The following is an 18,812-nucleotide window of genomic DNA, read 5'->3' as shown; positions in this document are numbered from 1 at the left end:
AAAAAAGATCCCAAACAAGAATACTATACCCAGCAAAATTAAGCTTCAGAATTGATGATGAAAAAAAAACCTTTCGCGATAAATGAAAGTTAAAAGAATTTACAACTACAATGCCTGTAACATAAAACATAATAAAATATTTCATGAAGAAATGAAAAATAAAAATGAAAACAAGAAAGGGAGAAACTAAACTGGAAGAATGGTCAATCAAAGGAGAAATTAGTTCAAATTAAAAATCAGAAATAACTCAAGCAGACAGACAATAAAAATTATCTCTCAATAATACCACTGAAAGTAAGAGCCTAAACTCATCCACCAAAAGACAGAGACTGGCAGACTAGATTAAAAAACAAGAACCAACAATGTGCTATCTTTAAGAGGCTATAACTCATAGACAAAGACATCCACAGACTGAAGGTAAAAGGTTGAAAGAAACATCCTTCATATGGAGTGTGTACACAAAGAGGGGTTTCTATCCTCATATCAGATAAGGTGGACTTCAATCCAAAGTTTATTAAATTGATAAAAGGCATTTCATACTGCTTAAGGCAATTATACATCAAAAAGACATAGTAGTAATAAATATTTATGTCCCAAACAATGGAGCATCTACATACAAACAAACCCTTCTCAATTTCAAGAATCAACTAGACTGCAACAAAATAATTCTGGGTGACTTTACCATGCCTCTCTCATCACTGGAAAGATCCTCCAAACAAAAACAAAATAAAAAAGCTACAGAACTAAATAAACTAAAAAACACATAATAATTTAAATTTAGTAGACATATACAGACTATTTCATCCATCAATGACCAAATACACTTTCTTCTCAGAAGCACACGGATTCTTCTCTAAAATATATCATATTTTAGGCCACAATGCAACTCTTAGCAAATATAAAAAAAAAGGTAATACCTTATATTTATCAGATCATAATGGAATGAAATTAGAAATCAAGGATAAAATAAAAAATACAAGCTACTCTAACACCTAGAGACTAAATAATATGCTATTGAATGACCAATGGTTAGCTGAAGAAATCAGGGATGAAATAAAAAAAGCACTGAGAGGTAAATGAGAATAGCAATACAACATATCAAAATCTCTGAGACACTATGCAGGTGGTTCTAAGAGGAAAGTTTATTGTATTGAGCTCATTCATTAAAAAGAAAAATAGAAAGTAACCAAATAATAACTTAACATTACATCTCAAAGCCTTAGAAAAGACCAAATCAACAACAAAAGCAGTAGAAGACAGGAAATAATTAAAATCACAGCTGGAATCAAAGAAATTGAAACAAAAACTATTCAAAAATTAATGAAAAAAGTTGGTTCTTTGAAAAAATAAAATCAACAAACCACACTTACAAAAAGAAAAAAAATACAAAATTACTAAAATTCACAATGAAAATAATCATGATGGATCCTACTGAAAATCTATACTCCAACAAAATAGAAAATAATGAAGACATCAACAAATTCTAGAGACGTACAATCTATCCAAATTGAATCAGGAGGACATAGAAAATTTAGACAGATCAATTTCAAGCAATGAAGTTGAACTTACCATGAAAAGCCTACCAAGAAAGAAAAGCTCAGGACCAGACAGATTCTCAGCCAAGTTCTATGAAACCTTCGAAGAAGAACTTACACCAATACTCCTCAAAATTTTCCATGAAAAAGAAAAGTAGAGAACCCTTTCAAACTCATTCTATGAAGCTAGTGTCACCTTGATGCCAAAATCAAAGACACATTAAGGAAGAAATTTCAGACCAATATCCGTGATGAAAACAGATGTAAAAATTCTTAATACTGGCAAACCACATTACAAAAACATTAAAAAGATAGTGCACCATGATCTAGTGGGGTTCATCCCAGGGATGCAAACTTGGTTTGACATACAGATATCAATAAACATAATTCAACACATCAACAGACTTAAAGACAAGAATCACATAATTATTTCAATAGATGCAGAAAAAGCATTTGACAAAGATAAAGCACTCCTTCATGTTCAAAACACTAGAAAAACTAGGAATAGTAGGAACATACCTTAACATTGTGAAAGTTATATACATATGCTAAACCTAGGGCCAAAATAATTGTAAATGGAGAAAAATCGAACAAGACAGTGATACCCTTTTTCACCACTTCAATTCAACATAGTCCTTGAAACACTAGCCAGAGCAATTAGGCAAAAGACAGAAATTAAAGGGATGAGATTAGAAAAAGAATAGCTCAAAGTATCCATATTTGCCAATGGCATGATTCTATATTTAGAAGACCCAAAAAACTCCACCAGAAGCTTCTAGAACTCATCAAATTCAGCAGTGTACCAGGATATAAAATTAACACAACTGCATTTTTGTACACCAATGATGAATCAGCTGAAAGAGAAATTAGGAAAACTATCCCATTCACAATAGCCTCAACAAGACAAAAGAAAAACTTGGGAATCAATGTAACAAAAGAGGTGAAAGACCTCTACAGTGAAAACTACAGAACACTAAAGAAAGAAATTGAAGAAGACCTCAGAAGATGAAAAGTTCTCCCATGTTCTTGGATATAGAAATAATATTGTGAAATGGCCATACTACCAAAAGTGCTATACAAATTTAATGCAATCCTATTAAAATGCTAAGATTTTCTTCATAGGAATAGAAAAAACACTCATGAATTTCATTTGGAAAACTAAGAGGCCCAGAAGAGCCAAAGCAATCCTTAGGAATAAAAGTGAAGCAGGAGGCATCATAATTCCAGATATTAAATTATACTACAGGACTACAGTAACAAAACCAGCATAGTTTTGGCACAAAAACAGGTATGAAGACCAATGCAACCAAACAGAAGACAGGTGAACCCACATACATATAGTTATCTCACACTAGACAAAGGCGTCATAAATATACATTGGAGAAAAGAGAGCCTCTTCAACAAATGGTGCTGGGAAAACTAGAAATCCATATGTAGTAGAATGAAATTGAACCCCTATCTCTCACTCTGCACAAAAACCAACTCCAAGTGGATAAAGGACCTACGCATTAGACCAGAAACCCTGAGCCTACTAGAAGAAATTGTAGGCCCAAATCTCTATCTTGTCAGCTTAGGAACCAACTTCTTCAACAAAACTACTAAAGTGCAAGAAGGAAATGCAAGAATCAATAGATGGAATAGTATCAAAATAAAAAGCTTCTTCACAGCAAACAAAATAATGAACAACATGAAAAGAAAACCTTTTCCACCTGTCCCTCAGATCATTAATCTCCAGGACACACAAAGAACTTAAGATACTTCACACACACAAAAAGAAATAACCCAACGATACATGGGTAAAGGAACTGAACAGGTACTTCACAGAAGAAATAAGAATGGTCAACAAATATATGAAAAAATATTCAACATCTCTAGCAATTAGAGAAATGCAAATTAAAACTATAGTGAGATTTTATCTCACTCCAATTAGAATGGCAATTATTAAAAATTGAGGTAACAATAAATGTTGAAAAGGATATAAGGAAAAAGGTTCACTCATATGTTACTATTGGGAATGCAAACTTGTTGAACCACTATGGAAAGGAGCATGGAGATTCCTCAGAAAACTTGGATAGAACCACCATTTGACCCAGTTATCCCACTCCTCCGTATATTCCCAAAGGATTTAACATCAGCATACTACAGTGACACAGCCACATCAATGTTTACAGTAGCTCAACTCATAATAGAATCAATGGAACCAATCAAGGTGCCCTTCTACAGATGAATGGATTAAGAAAATACAGTATGTATACACAATGGAATATTACTCATCCATGAAGAACGGAAATTATGGCATTGGCTGGTGAATTGATGGAACCAGATATTATCATGCTAAATGAAGTCAATCCAAAAAAACAAAGGCCAAATGTTTTGATATGTGGATGCTGACACACAGTATTCGGGGAGGAGATAAGAATAGAAGTTCACTGGATCAAACAAAGGGAAATGAAGGGAGATTTGGGGAATAGGAAAAACAGTACAATGAATCAGACATAACTTTCCAATGTACATATATAAATATACAATCAGTGCAACTTTACATCACATACAACCACAAAAATGGAATCCTAATAAGTTATACTCCACGTGTATTTCAAAATACAGTCTACTATCATGTATATCTAAAAAGAACAACAAAAAAAGCCTATTCTAAAAGTATGATTTTTTTCCTTTTTAGTTAATTATCGTATTCAAGCTCACCTAGCACGTGTGAGGCCCTGGGTTTAGTCTCCTAGTTTCACCTTGCTAGTAGGAATACTTGGGAGAATTTCACCAAAAAATTCAGTTAAATATCATCAATTTAGCTATTTAGGATACTTACAAGATTGGCCATCACTATTGTATCAACCACAACAGGTTTATTTTTTGTGCCTAGTGTAAACTGCAGACCCCGAGGAGGTTGTTCGGTTGTTGCATCAAAACAATGTCCTTCAAGTAGTAGATATTCCAGTTCATATTCTGCTGTAACAGGTCCCTCAATCTGTGAAGGGAGCATATCATTGTTTTTGGTATTAGCAATCCTAATACAAACTTAATAATTTAATAATGTGATTGTTTTAATATTAGCCAATGTATTTTAGTAGGTCAATTAAGTTTGCATTTTCTACATGAGTAAACTGCTTAGCTAAATCAATTTCTTCAAGACAAAAACTTATGATGAATACTTTTTTTTGTATATTGAATTTCCCCAATCTCATGACATATGCAGCAATATCACCAAGTGGAACAGATCCTGGGCATGGAGTGGCATTCTATAACTTGTAGTCAAAGGATCTTTTAAAATTAGATTTAGATGGGATAGTCTTTAAAGAAAAATCATCAGTTTGCTGTTGCTCTGGGGCACTCATTTCAAATTGGGCAAAAAGCCAATATAACATCTTTTGGGTTTCTTATAATTTTTTCCCTCAGTACTGGCGACTGAACCCAGGATGTCTGACCTAGGTTAAATCCCCATAAGAAACAGGTTATCTCTCTTTTTGAGATGGGATATAAGTTGCCCACGCTGGCCTTGAATTTGCCATTATTCTGCCTCACTCTCCCAGGTAGCTCGAATGATAGGTGTATATCAACACACCTGGCAGTTTTCTTTTAATGAAAAAAAAGTTAAGATTAATCTTTCAATTTTGAAAGTAAAACAGTGACAAAATAGAAAGCACCTACAGACTAAATATTTGTGTAAGCATAAACACATTGACTTTTCTTTTTTCCATAATTTATTTCCCAAGAAAGTGCCACTTGCATTTTCATTAAATATGGGTTTCTCAGAATGTGTCCCTGTCTTCCATAAAAATCTTATTTTTGAGACAGGATCTTACTATATTGCTCAGGATAGCCATGAACGCAGTTTTCTTCCCTCCACCTCCCAAGGACCTGAGACTACAGGTGTGACCTACCATGCTCAGCCTTCACAAACATCTTTTTATATGGCTGTACATTCCAACTGTTTCCAGATTTTTTTTTGTATTACAAATATTATAATAGTTCAGGGATAAAGCTTTTCTCTAGTTCATATAAACATAACCAAATATGAAAATAAATCAATGGTAATTTTGACATTTGGGGAATTGTTACAATAATAAATGATATTATTAGTGTGATTTTATTTTAACATGAGGTTTTTGCATTATTTTTAGTCTATTTAGGATGGAATATTTAGAAATACTCTGTTGTATAGATGTTTTTCCTTGAATTATCTCCCGAAATAGAGTATTTATGCATCACATTTAAGCCTGTCATAATTTTACTGATTTAATAACTTCTTTGAAAACAATATTTGTTTCAAAACTTTAGATTTTAAAAGTTTTTAATTATTACTATTCTATTGACAAACTTCATATACTTAAACTGTATCCAGAATCCTTATAGCAATTTGCTTGAATGGAAATATTTCCATGGGAAAGACTTAGCATAAGAAAATGTTATTTAAGAGAGAGATTGTAGAGATAATCTAGTTCAACTCTCACATTATAGATAAAGAATCAGTTAACCAGTTTGACTAATTCTTTTTCAATTTATATTAATATGAAAATTTCTCATTCCTACAGGTTTACATAAGAGTTAATTCTGTTAACTTATTCAAACTACAATACCAAAATAACCAATTCCTTTTTTTTTTGGTCTTACGATGTTTATTTAAGCAAGAGTGACTATTATAGTAATTATTTTTATTAGTTCTTCTTAGTTATACATGACAGTAGAATCCATTTTGATAAATATATGCCATGCTTGTATAATTCTAATTAGGGCTCCATTCTTGTGGGTGGGCATGATGGTGGGCTTTATTTTCATATGTGTACATAGGAAAAGTATGTTAGATTTATTCTACTGTCTTTCCTATTCCTTTATCTAATTATTGAACTTCTCTTCTTCCCCTCCCCTCCTTTATTGTGCTTTAGCTTCCACATATCAGTGAAAACATTCAACCTTTGTTTTTTTTTGGATTGGCTTATTTCACATAGCATGAGTCTCCAGATCCATCCATTTACTGACGAACGTCAAAGTCATTCTTCTTTGTGGTTGAGTAATATTCCATTGTGTATATGTAACACAATTTCTTTATCCATTCATCTGTTGATGGGCCAAGTTAAATCCCCATAAGAAATACGTTATTTCTCTTTTTGAGATGGGATATAAGTTGCCCTCTATAGCTAGCTATTGTGAATTGTGCTGCTGTAGACATTGATGTGGCTATGTCATTGTAGTACGCCGATTTTAAATTCTTTGGATATTTGCCAAGGTGTGCAATAACTGGTTCAAATAGTGGTTCCATTTCTAGTTTTTTGAGGAATCTCCATATTGCTTTCTAGTCACGAATTCCTTCTTAAAAGAGGTCTTTCAAGTGAGTAAGTGTGACTGTTCACTTTTAGCTTTCCTGTAACCACTTCCTTCTCCTTTAATTATGATATTGATACTGGTTGTGCAATAAAGTCTTTGTAGTTACAATCACATGAATGAAGTCCTACTAAGAGAATTTTTCTGGATCAATTTATTTTCCAGGCACTTATGCAATATTTGGAAACTGGATGTTGTATGGAATATTTGTGTAAGCTAGTGCATAAGACAAATCTCATGTTATTCTCATTCTTGCCAGAATGTACTTGACAACAATAATATCTGCAGTTATTCTAGAAAAATGTAAGTATAGAAAAGAAGAGCTTGAAGAGGCAGTAAACCTTTATGGATGCTAGAATTTCCAATTCCCTTCTTTATATTCACCTAAACTATGAAGATACAGGGAATTTTGGTTTATTTCACTCTTTTAACTTTTAAAGACACTCACTACTCATTGAACAGCTTCTAAAATGACACCATGGGATTTGCCACTACAAGTGTTTAGCTAACTTCTGTTATTCCACAGCTGCTGAGACTCACCAGTAAGCTCCACTTTCTTTTCTAAGTTTACTATTTCTCTGCTACAAACTTCAAACTTCTCCCCAACGTTTGGTTAGCCTCTGAAGTTATTTTACCAATACATATTGTTGCACTCTCTTCACAAAGATTCCAACTGACTATTAGGAGATCTGACTGATCAGGCTGGGGTTGTGGCTCAGTGGTAGAACACTTGCCTAGCATGTGCAAGGCCTGGGATTTGATCCTCAGCACCACATAAAAATAAATAAAGGTATTGTGTCCAACTACAACTAAAAAATAAATATTAAAAAATAAGAGACCTGACTGATCATGGAGAAAAAGATATTTTTTGTCTTTTTTTTCCTTGCAAAGTTCATTTCTGATCTTTTCCTCATAGATTTTATTATTTTTCCTAATCTTTCTAGATTTGAAGGACTGATTTCAGATGCTGGCTATGACTCAGTTTTAGGTTATTTTTTGAGTGGATCAGAGTAGGGGTATTAGAGAGAATGTTACAGGACAATCATTAGAATCCCACAGAATCTACTCATGAAAAAAATCAAAAGAAATTTGCTTAAGGCAGAAAGTAACAACTGAGAAGCATAATATATATTATGAGCAATCTTAACTAAATCATCACAGCACCTGGAAACAGGTCTGAGGGAAGACAATGAGAAGGAAGCATTTCTCCTCAGTTTCTGAGTATCAACATTAGTTAAGCTGTCCTAAAAGTTTTTCTGTGGTTTTGGAATCCCCTCATTCTGAATTCAATGTTTTGAATAATTTGGTGTATTTTAAAATATTCTTTTTATGTTATATATGAGTGACAACAGATGAGGAAGAAAAGTTTCAATATTTATTAAACTAAGGTCACGTTGGAGGTGACCTATGGTTTGGAATCAAGGTGTCCCCAAAAAGCTCATGTGTGAGACAATGCAGGAAGTTCAGAGTGAAATGATTGGGTTATGAGAGCCTTAACCTAGTCACAGCATTAATCCCCTGATAGGGATTAACTGGATGATAACTGTAGGCAGACAGGGTGTTGTTGGAGGAGGTGGGTCTTTGGGGCTGTGCCTTTGGGGTATATATTTTGTCCTTGGAGAATGGAGCTCTCTCTGCTTTTTGGTTGCTATGTCCCCAGCTGCTTTCCTCTGCCACACCCTTCTGCCATAATGTTCCATCTTGCCTTGGGTCCCGAGGAATAAAGTCAGCCATGCATGAACTGAAACCTCTGAGACTGTGAGCCCCAAATTAACTTTTCATCTTCCTTCCTGTCAGGTCTTTTGGTCATAGCAACACAAAGCTGACTAAAACAGATGGGAAGCAGGTGTAGCCAGCCTGCAATAAATTTTGTTTCCTGCTTTTTACCCTAATCTAGAAAGGACTGCTTTCTGTGGCTGTGAACCATGCGTAACAAAAAGTTTTGAATGAGAATCCTTCTTGAAGTTAAAAACTAAACTTGAAGACAAAAACAGGTAATTCACAGTGTCCTCTTACGTTGCTATGCATTCATCTTAGCATAGTCTTTGTGTGCTAGTGGTATATGAGACAATTAAAAAGGTGAAGGCACCTAGGAACCTGGAAAATGAGAGAGGCTGAATTTGGAAGTTAAGAGACGTTAAAGAATAAGAGCTAGAATCACAAAGAACATGCTGGTGAGCATCTGTGTAGTATAATACTTCACTTGCCACAACTGTAATACTACTGAGAACTCATTCTATTCCTCTCTCTTTAGATGACTTTTCATTAATAACTTACATCTTTAAGGTGAATATTGTCAAGGTCACAGTTGCTATGTACTGTTTCAACCAACCAGCTTTCTGGAGTAATCATGTTGAGGGTCAGAAGAGGTGATTCAGGGATGTCCAGGAATTTTGCCACTGGTCCAAGAGGGCTACCATTAGCACCTGACATCAGTTCTGGTTCCAGGACAAAACGGTAAAAGCTGTTAATAAAACATAAAATTACTGTGACCAAAATTGAAATTATTATTCTAAAATATTTTAAAATTAAAAATGACTTAACAAAATCAAAGTCTTAAATCAAAAAGGTTAAATATGCCCTGTATATTAATATTTATAAAGAGTAGACAACTACTTTCAGTACTATTATTTATAGGACTAATACAGTATAATATATAATCTTGTTTTCTCTTAATGAACATGATTTGAGTCTCTTTAAGATATATTGACTAATGCAATTTATAATCTAATTGGCTCACTGGTCCTTCTTCACATTTGACCATGGTCTATTTTTTTGGCTATTAATTCTTAGCACTCCTAATAATATGAAGAGAAATTATACCCAAGAAACAAGTAAAATTCAAGAAGTAGTTTTGGTACCAATTTAAAAGTTGAATTAAAAACAAACAGGACTGAGTTAAATGCAGGTGTTTAGTACAGCTTTTAGACATAGCTGCAGTTTCATTGTATTTTAGCATCATTATCACATACAATTAAGAATTAGTTACAGGTAAAGAATAGCTAAAGACTGCAATCAAGAGTGTCAGCTATGCTGTTGGAGCAAGGATGTACTACTACTAGGCTTTGTCCCTGTTGTGCTGCAAGGAGGAGGGTTGCATTTCTTGCTTGTGGTTGGCTGGAGACTGCTCACAGGTTCTTATTACAAGGACATCTTCACAATGCTTCACAGAGAAACACGCAAGAAGAGCCAGAGAGAGAGAGAGAGAGAGAGAGAGAGAGAGAGAGAGAGAGAGAGAGAGAGAGAGAGAGACACACCATGAGCACACTAGCAAGACACAAGTCACAGTCTTACAAAGTACACAAGAAACACGCTATCATTTTTGCTATATTCAGAAGAATCAGTCTAGCCCTCACTCCAGAATCAATACAGCGTGAATCCAGGTGATGGTGATCATTGGAAGCCATGTCACAGAAGTAGGCCCATATTTAAAACAAAGAGAGATTAAGTGGAGACACAGGAAAGAGTACAGTCGTGAAATAAATGATACAAAACAAGTACTCAGTACATTTGTCAAATGCAGCAGAAATGCCAAGGAAGAAGTATCCCACGCATGCTGCAAACATTATTTTTTGTGTGTGTGTGATTCAGTAAAAACAATTGCAGTGGCAAAGAAGTAGTTCAAAGCCGAAATGCAGTGGAAGTATGTTAATGACAGAAGAACAGAGAATATAACTATTCTTTGAAGAGGCTTAGATGAGAAAGAGGAAAAAAGAGAGGAACATGGAGCGGAGATAGAAAAGCTGATCTGTATAGGTGAAGAAATTAAGGGAGCAAATTTTATAAAATTGAATAATTTTAAGGACTAAAGAAAAAGGTTAATAGGTTTAAAGATACAGAACAGAGTGAGTATGTGATACAACAAGGATCAAGAGCAAACAGGGGGGCTGGAGATGTGGCTCAGGTGGTAACGCACTCGCCTAGCATGCGCGGGGCGCTGGGTTCGATCCTCAGCACCACATAAAATAAAGATGTTGTGTCCACCGAAAACTGAAAAATAAATATTAAAAAATATTCTCTCTTCCTCTCTCCCCCTCTCTCTCAAAAAAAAAAAAAAAAAAAAAAAAAAAAAAAAAAAAAAAAAAAAGAGCAAACAGGGAACCGTGGAATAAAAACAGGGAGTGAATATTCACCTTAATAAAGGGGACAGATATAGCACTCCTCCCCTGCAACCCAGGAAGGCTGCGGAGGCACAGTAGGCAGCTGAGGGGATTCCTGCTCATTAGTGCTCTCACCTCTGAGAAGAATGAGATAGCATTTACTCAAAGGAAAGGACTGGGAATATACATGTAAGCCAATTTGCTTGACACATAATCCTAAGTAAAAGTCTGTTGAACTTGTAGTTTAAAAATGATACCTTAACTGTATGCTCTCTACTTAGTACTTTAGGTGTTACTTCACTTACAGAGGTCAAGTTCTTTCTTTTCCCCTCAACAGAATGTTTGTTTATAAAGCCAACATTCCATTCTTTATTATATGTCCAAAGCTTTATAGTGATACTTTGAAGAGGATCCTCAATCCTGTGAATAAAAGTGCTATACTCATGGGATTAACAGACCTATCAATTAGAGGCTAAAAAATTTACAGCTTTTATTCAGAAACACAAAAGATAAATAAGAACAGAATGAGCTATAAAATCAAATGGTTGGGGGTGGGGGTGGGGGTGGAAATCAATGAATGAACCCTAAACTTCCATTTTCCACATCTTCTATTTTATTGCTTTCAAAGTAAAAACAAAACCAAACAAAAACAAACCCACACAACATACCATGATCAAAATGTCCACTCAAGACAAAATACAATTATATGTATTATAACAAATACAATTTGACAGGTAAACAAGGGAATAACTCAATCCTGTGTATGCATTTATTTTTTGCTTAGAGTTATATAATTAAATGAAGGGAAAAGTACATTAGCAAGCTTTTCAAAGCTAGTTGAATAGTGATTATCTTTTTTTCTGCTCAATGACATTTGAAGGATACTAAATATTCCAACTAGTAAGTGGCTTATAATGATAGTAATTCTGAGTCAGAAAAATGAAGGATATATTTTTGTCCCTTCTTGAGAGACAGATTATTTCAACACAAAAGTATAAAGAATATTTGTGTATAATGAAAAACATTTTCTGAACCATTGATAAGATTATTCTAGACTACTTTCATCTTAACCCCCAAATAGTAAATGTAATGACATAAGAGATCATTTTGAAATTGAATCTGAAGAAATAAATCAAAAATGAATGAATTCACCTTACTTCCCACTGAAATTTTTTTAACCTTTTAATTTATTTATTTATATGCAGTGCTGAGGATCAAACCCAGTAACTCACACATGCTAGGCAAGCACTCAACCACTGAGCTACAACCTCAGCACCCCGCTGAAATATTTCTAAATGGGTATTCCTAGATCAGATTTCTAAAAATACCTATGGATAAATATAAATCCATATAAATTCTGCAATAAGATAGAATATATTTATTGAGTTAGGTTACTTTACTTTTATATAAGTTTTATTTCAATTAAGAAGAATAAATTGTCTGACTTTCTAATCCATATCAGTGAAGCATCTAAGGAAGAAAAAACAAAACAGGTCCAGTAAACATTAGCCTGCTTTTCTCTTTTTAGTATTTGCAAATCTTTCAAAATAAAATTATGTTCATTCTGACTCACCTCTCTATAGGGGCTTCTGAAAGCTTACCCCTGCAGTTCATCAACAGCTTTATCTTCATGTTTATAATCTTGCCAAGTACCTATTTAAAAAATTCCCATATTTTATTTTAAATAATATTAATAGCTAACATTTAATGAGTCTGTACTATGTACCAGGCACTGTATTAACACTTTATTTATCTCATGTTATCCTCATAACACCTGTACATTTAACACTTACATTTGAGGAAGAGAGAAACTAAATACTTTGTTGAAGATCAGAGTAAGTCATGGCAGAGATAAGATTTGAACTCAACTGATTTCTTTACCCCAGGGTTAAGCCACTTGCCTTTTGTTTCAAGTAACTTTCTTTCATAGTATCTAAATTTTCTTAGTATTGAAGAATAAGTAAAATAATTACTTTAACTTTGACATGCAAACACCAATTAGTAACTTCAAAACATTGGCCAGGGTACCCTGATCCTTTTGGAATTTCACTCTACATTTTAAAAGATGTAGGAAGTTCTATACACACAAAATACTCCAAAATACTCTATTTTATTTCCCTAAAATAAGAAGATAAAAATTATTTTAAAAATCCCATTTCTACATGAAGAAATAAAAGCACTGAAGACTTGAAAGCTCTTAGACAATGAAGGATAAGTGAAAAAGCAAAAAAAAAAAAAAAAAAAAAAAAAAAGAATACACACCAATAACCAGATGTATATAACAGAAAGGATACAGGTTTGATACTAAACTAGATCTATGGATTAAAGGATTTAAGAGCTTAATTTGAATTAATTCCCATTCTTTTGTTCCTAGATTAAATATGCTATCACCAACAATGTAAACTGGAGTCTCATTTCACATTTTATATCTGTATAATTCTGTATTTCTTATTCCTAAATTCTACCTTCACATAAAACATTTCAAATGTAAATAATCTTTATTTCTGAAAAAATGACCCATATTCCAAAAGAATGTGGAATTTGTACACTAAAAAGCATAGTACTGGCTCCCATCCTTACAGATGACTACTGATGGCTGCTTTCTTAAGAATAATCTTTATAGTATATCTCAAGAGTAAAAATTTGCAGGTATACAAATGCTAAAACAGGGAAATCAGGGATTAAGTTTGCTCTATTCATATACTGAACAGTCTTTCCAAAATTGTCTACAATTTGAAATTTTCATAGTATACCAGTATTCATTAGGTATTATTCATCAGGTATTATTTAATATCTAATTACTTTTGCCTGTTTCCAAAAGCAAAGTCAACTATTTCCCAAAGTAGATTTTAAAAAGGTGTCTTTAAAAAAGGTATTGAGGGACTGGGGTTGTGGGGGCTCAGTGGTAGAGTGCTTGCCTCACATGTGTGAGGCACTGGGTTCAATTCTAAGCACCACATATAAATAAATGAATAAAATAAAGGTCCATCAACACTAAAAATATTTTTTTTTTTAAAAAAAGGTATTGGGTGATTTCAAATAGAAGCCAGCCAAATTTTTGAGTATCACTAGAAAAACAGTTTTAAAATCTAACTAGCTTATTCAAATCCAGCTACTGAAGACTGCATCATAATCTGAATCTGTGAAATTCTCAGTGCAATGCTGAACTATATCATGCCCTTTTGGAGATCAGTAGCTCCTAACATTCATTTCCCCTACTTTCTTAGTAAAAGAATCCTCAGCTTTATGCACAGTTTGTGGCCATACTTTCAGCCCACTCTGTCATTAAATGCAGTCAGATGACTAGCTACATTTTTGTCTGTGAGGAAAGATAGGACAGAATATGTCTTTGTGGTTGGGCCTTGTTTTCCCCTTCACATTGGCAACATATAGAGAGATTCTTAGGAGCCTGAAGTGACTTAGACCACTAGATAGAAGATGCTTCATGAGAATGGCTGAACACCTAGACAGTGATTGTGGAACTGCCTTTAGCAGTCCTGCGTACCTTCATGCGGACTGTTAAATGAGAGAAAACTTCATCTTGTTGAAAGTATTGTCATTTTGGCCTTTGTTACAGAAGCCAAACCTACTGAATATGATCTGTATGTTCCTCCTTCACTCATCGGGAGCTGACTGGATAACATTACTTACTGCACTTTAAACTTCAAAAAGTTAAGCTTAAAAATCAGCTTCTCCCAAATGCATCCTGCACAACATGGGGATAACAACTGCGTTAGCTTGCTAAAACTGCCTTAATGAAATACCACAGACTAAGTGGTTTAAACAACAGAAATTTATTTTCTCACAGTTCTGGAGGCTGGGAAGTTCAGGTTAAAGTTCTGACTGATTTGGTTTCTGGTAAGAGGTCTCTTCTTGGTTTTGATGTGGCTATCATGTCACTATGCTGTGTGCTCAAGGAGGCAGAAGAAAGATCTTTCTTCCTCTTAAGGCCACCAATGTGACAGGGTAGTGTCCCATTATAATGATCTTGTTTAACTTCACTTCTTAAAACTTGTATCTACACATATAGTCACACTAGAGAATAGGGCTTGAAATTGAAATAAATTTCCTATATTGAAATATGAATTTGACTGAAAACACAATTCAATCTAGAGCAACATTTACTCTCCATTCTACTCTAACACCCTGTGCAGCCTCTATCATTTTATTTTCTATGCTAAATTTTGACAATCTATTAAAAGGGTGGATAATATAAAAAATTTAGAGCACAAATATTTGATTATACTTATAGATTTGAAAAGATAAACTTCAAATAAAAATATTTAGTCTATATTTTCTTACAGTCAATAACTGTGCCATCTTCTGTGCTTCTCTTGTCAAGGGATCAACAATAGCAATGACATCAAAGACCATATCATTCTCTTGAGGATTTATCTTTATAATGCTAGAAAAATGAAAAAACAAGATAAAAGACTTATACAAACACTTTGCTAATCATGATCTTGGCTATATGCAGTTTTATGAATTTCTTTTTTTTGAGAGAGAGAGAGAGAGAGAGAGAGAGAGAGAGAGAATTTTTAATATTTATTTATTTTTTTAGTTTTCGGCGGACACAACATCTTTGTTGGTATGTGGTGCTGAGGATCGAACCCGGGCCGCACGCATGCCAGGCGAGCGCGCTACCGCTTGAGCCACATCCCCAGCCCGAATTTCTTTTTCATAAGCAATTTTTCAACAATTTTATGAAATTGATGAAAAATAGCTTATTTTAATTATATTAAAATGAGAGTGTCAGAGTCAGACAAAAACTCTTGCTGGATAATTATTGCTAGAAATTAGGGTTAGAAATCAGACATCCTAATATTAATATGACTTTCTAACACGTTGCTTAAATTAACTTGTGAAAAACTGTCAAATTACTGTTATACCTGTAGCAGCCCTCAAAAAATTTGAGATGATTTATTATATTTTAAGTATGCATCTGTTTACTGTTGCTTTAAGTTTTCCCCCTAGAAGACTGCTAATTCTGTTAGGTTATAAGTCAGAATTCCTTAGTCTTCATCATCTAATTATCTGAGTCTTGAATCTAGGACTTAAAACAAATTTATGAGCAGAATCCTGAGTCTAACAGTGGATACTGATACTGACCCAAGAATGGAAGTAGAGTGTCTTTTTTTCCATGCAACATTAACAAGATGCTAATGCTACCTCTATCACATATTTAAGATCATGGATCTCTAAGAAACTACTGATAAATTTCATGCCATTAGCCATGAGAAAAATGTCTGTCAAGTTTATTGGTGGAAACAATTATTAAAGTTTAGAGTGGGTGGGGGGCACAGAAATAACAATGAAAAACTGTTTAAGATATGTGGAATTCATCAGCTCTTTTAGATAATTGCATTTGTTATGATGCTATCAATCTATTTATAAAACAGGTAAAGTCTAGTTTAAGAATGTTGTTGAAAACACTGTTCATTATACAGTATCCTTGTCATGAAGACTCTTGGGAGAAATTTCTTTGTCCATCTTCTAATAGTCACATTCTACCTGAACAATGAGTTTGTTTTCATCTCATGAACTTTGGAAACCGTGTAAACTGGCAAGCTCAGAACTAAGTTCTAAGAGGTTTCATGTTGTATACTCCTGTACAACTGTTTATTATTGCAAACTCCTGGCATGATGGAGTGACAGGTTAGGGTTGCTATTTTTGTTTTTGATGAAGATGTTAGAAGACCATAAAATCCATGTCAGGAGGGAAGGAAATAGGGTAATAAAGAGATTCAACAAGATCCTTCATAGAAAAAAAATATCATTGTACTTTTCAAAACTTTTTCACTTTGTGATTTCAATTTACCTACACCTTTTCTTTTTAATTTTTTTAAAGTTGTAGATGGACAGCATGCTTTTATTTATTTTTATGTGGTGCTAAGGATTGAACCCAGTGCCTCACACACTGCTAGGCAAGCACTCTGCCACTAAGCTACAGCCCCAGCCTCCATACGCTTTTCTTTTTACATTTGCAAACCTTCTAATTTGTTACCTTGTCAAATTTAAATATTTATATTACAATTTTTAGAATAATCAAACATGTTAACACACAAATAGATTTATAATACCTGTTTTTAACATTTTTTAGTATTATAAAATGACTCCTTACAAACATAGAAACACAGTGGCAAAGATACAATGCTGTGTCTAAAAAAAAAAATGTGTGAACTGCCTAAAAAGCTGTGAGTGTATTTCATGTGATTACAGAAGTAGATACATATGCTCATGAAAAATATTATTAAGATTTAGACATCAGGAGTTTCTCAAAAGCATCTGTGTGAGATAATGAAAGAAAGTTTAGATGTGAAATGTTGGGTTATAAAAACCTTAACCTAATGAGTGCATTAATCCCCTGATAGAAATTAACTGGATGGTAACCAGCTGGTAGGGTGTGGCTGGAGGAAGTGGGTCATTGGGGTATATATTTTGCCTTTGGGGGGAATATATTTTGTCATGGTGAGGAGAGTGCCCTCGCGCTCGCTCGCTCTCTGCTTCTTGAGCCACTTTCTGCCACCTCACTCTACCATCAAGATGTTCTGTCTTACTTTGGGCCTTAAAGAATAGAGTTAGCCATCTATGGACTAAGTCCTCTGAAACTGGAGTCCCAAAATAAACTTTTACTCTAAATGTTCTTGTCAGGTCTTTTGGCCACAGCAATGAAGAGGTTGACTAAAATGTTCATATATTACTACAGAAATCATACTGATAATGCATATTCAAATGAAAAGTGACTTGAAGTACTTGTTCACCTCTGGAGTATATTATCCTGATATCAATTTCCAAAGATTCACTGATATTTTCTAAAATTAACCATGTGTGGCTCTATGCAGAAAATTTTGTAACAGAATTGAACTTAAGAGTTATAATTTTCCTTGATAGAAAAAAGCATGTTCATTGTATAAAATGGTATATCTAGAGAAAATAACTAAATGTGATAATTTTAATATAGTTGGTTGAGTTGAGGTAACCTTTAATAGTATAAAGAAGGCTATGTAGTTACTTTTATAATTAACCAGGCACTCTTATAGAAAATGAGCTTAAAAATGACTAAGGAATCAAATGTGATAATGGTTAAACTGTTTTATTACATCTCACCATTGGAATCTAGCAAAGCAAATCTTTGGACCCTTCATCCACTCAGGAGCTTTCTCATGTGACAACTTGACTCAGCTAACCAGGCTAAACTCCATTTCCCAGAATGTTTCTGGTTTGAATGAGCCATAAGAGAGATGCAAGCACATTTAGAGGGCCAAGAGGCAGTAGTAGCCACTCTGCATCACACATGCTCCTTTCTGATCTGCTGATTCACCCCGTTGACATGAGGTAGCAGCTGGGTGTACAACTTGTTCAACTTTTCCTGTCCTCTCCCTCCATTCCTCTGATTCCTGGTCAGGCCTGTGGACTTAGCTTTGTGAAATAGGGTTCCCATCTTTGGTAGGATGCCCATTATATACCAAAGTCAGAGGCAACAAGGGCTGACACAGGTTTCCATCTATGCTTTGGAGTTTTAACTTGCTCTGGATTCCCCACCTTTAGAACCAACTTCCTATCTGCCTGCTCTATGAATTTCAAGTTCTAGTATCAGAAATCAGTAGTCTTGAAGAGACTATTTAACCAGGTCCCACATTTGTGTAAGTCCTTAAAAAAAAAAAAAAAAAGATCAAGTCCTACAAATACTTCCTAAACTCATGTGATTATGAATTATCATATTCATACAGATACATACACCCAATCTATGTCCACAGTGTTTCTACGGCTGTGAATGAAACCTAATTCTATAATCCAGCATTGCAAATGACTCTCTACTTCTAGAATTCCAACACGAAAAATC

The 18,812-nt window shown here is 34.1% G+C and overlaps 1 protein-coding gene across 4 annotated transcripts in view; it reads right to left on the bottom strand.

Annotated features, from left to right (window-relative positions):
- The window catches only part of UGGT2 (UDP-glucose glycoprotein glucosyltransferase 2), a 175,938-nt gene that overhangs the window by 45,230 nt on the left and 111,896 nt on the right, over positions 1–18,812 (bottom strand). For all 4 annotated transcript variants that reach the window (XM_081289839.1, XM_081289841.1, XM_081289838.1 and 1 more), the window contains 4 exons: positions 15,272–15,374; positions 12,543–12,622; positions 9,147–9,333; positions 4,360–4,518 (listed from right to left, as the gene is read on the bottom strand). In XM_081289839.1, the coding sequence (XP_081145965.1) occupies positions 4,360–4,518; positions 9,147–9,333; positions 12,543–12,622; positions 15,272–15,374 (529 nt within the window). The remainder of the gene's footprint in view (positions 1–4,359; positions 4,519–9,146; positions 9,334–12,542; positions 12,623–15,271; positions 15,375–18,812) is intronic.

The sequence above is a fragment of the Spermophilus citellus genome (genome assembly GCF_964194105.1).
Source record: "Spermophilus citellus genome assembly, chromosome: 1".
Classification (NCBI taxonomy): Eukaryota; Metazoa; Chordata; class Mammalia; order Rodentia; family Sciuridae; genus Spermophilus; species Spermophilus citellus.
Note: the sequence above shows the minus strand (reverse complement) of the source record. Positions and strands in the feature narration are given on the sequence as shown.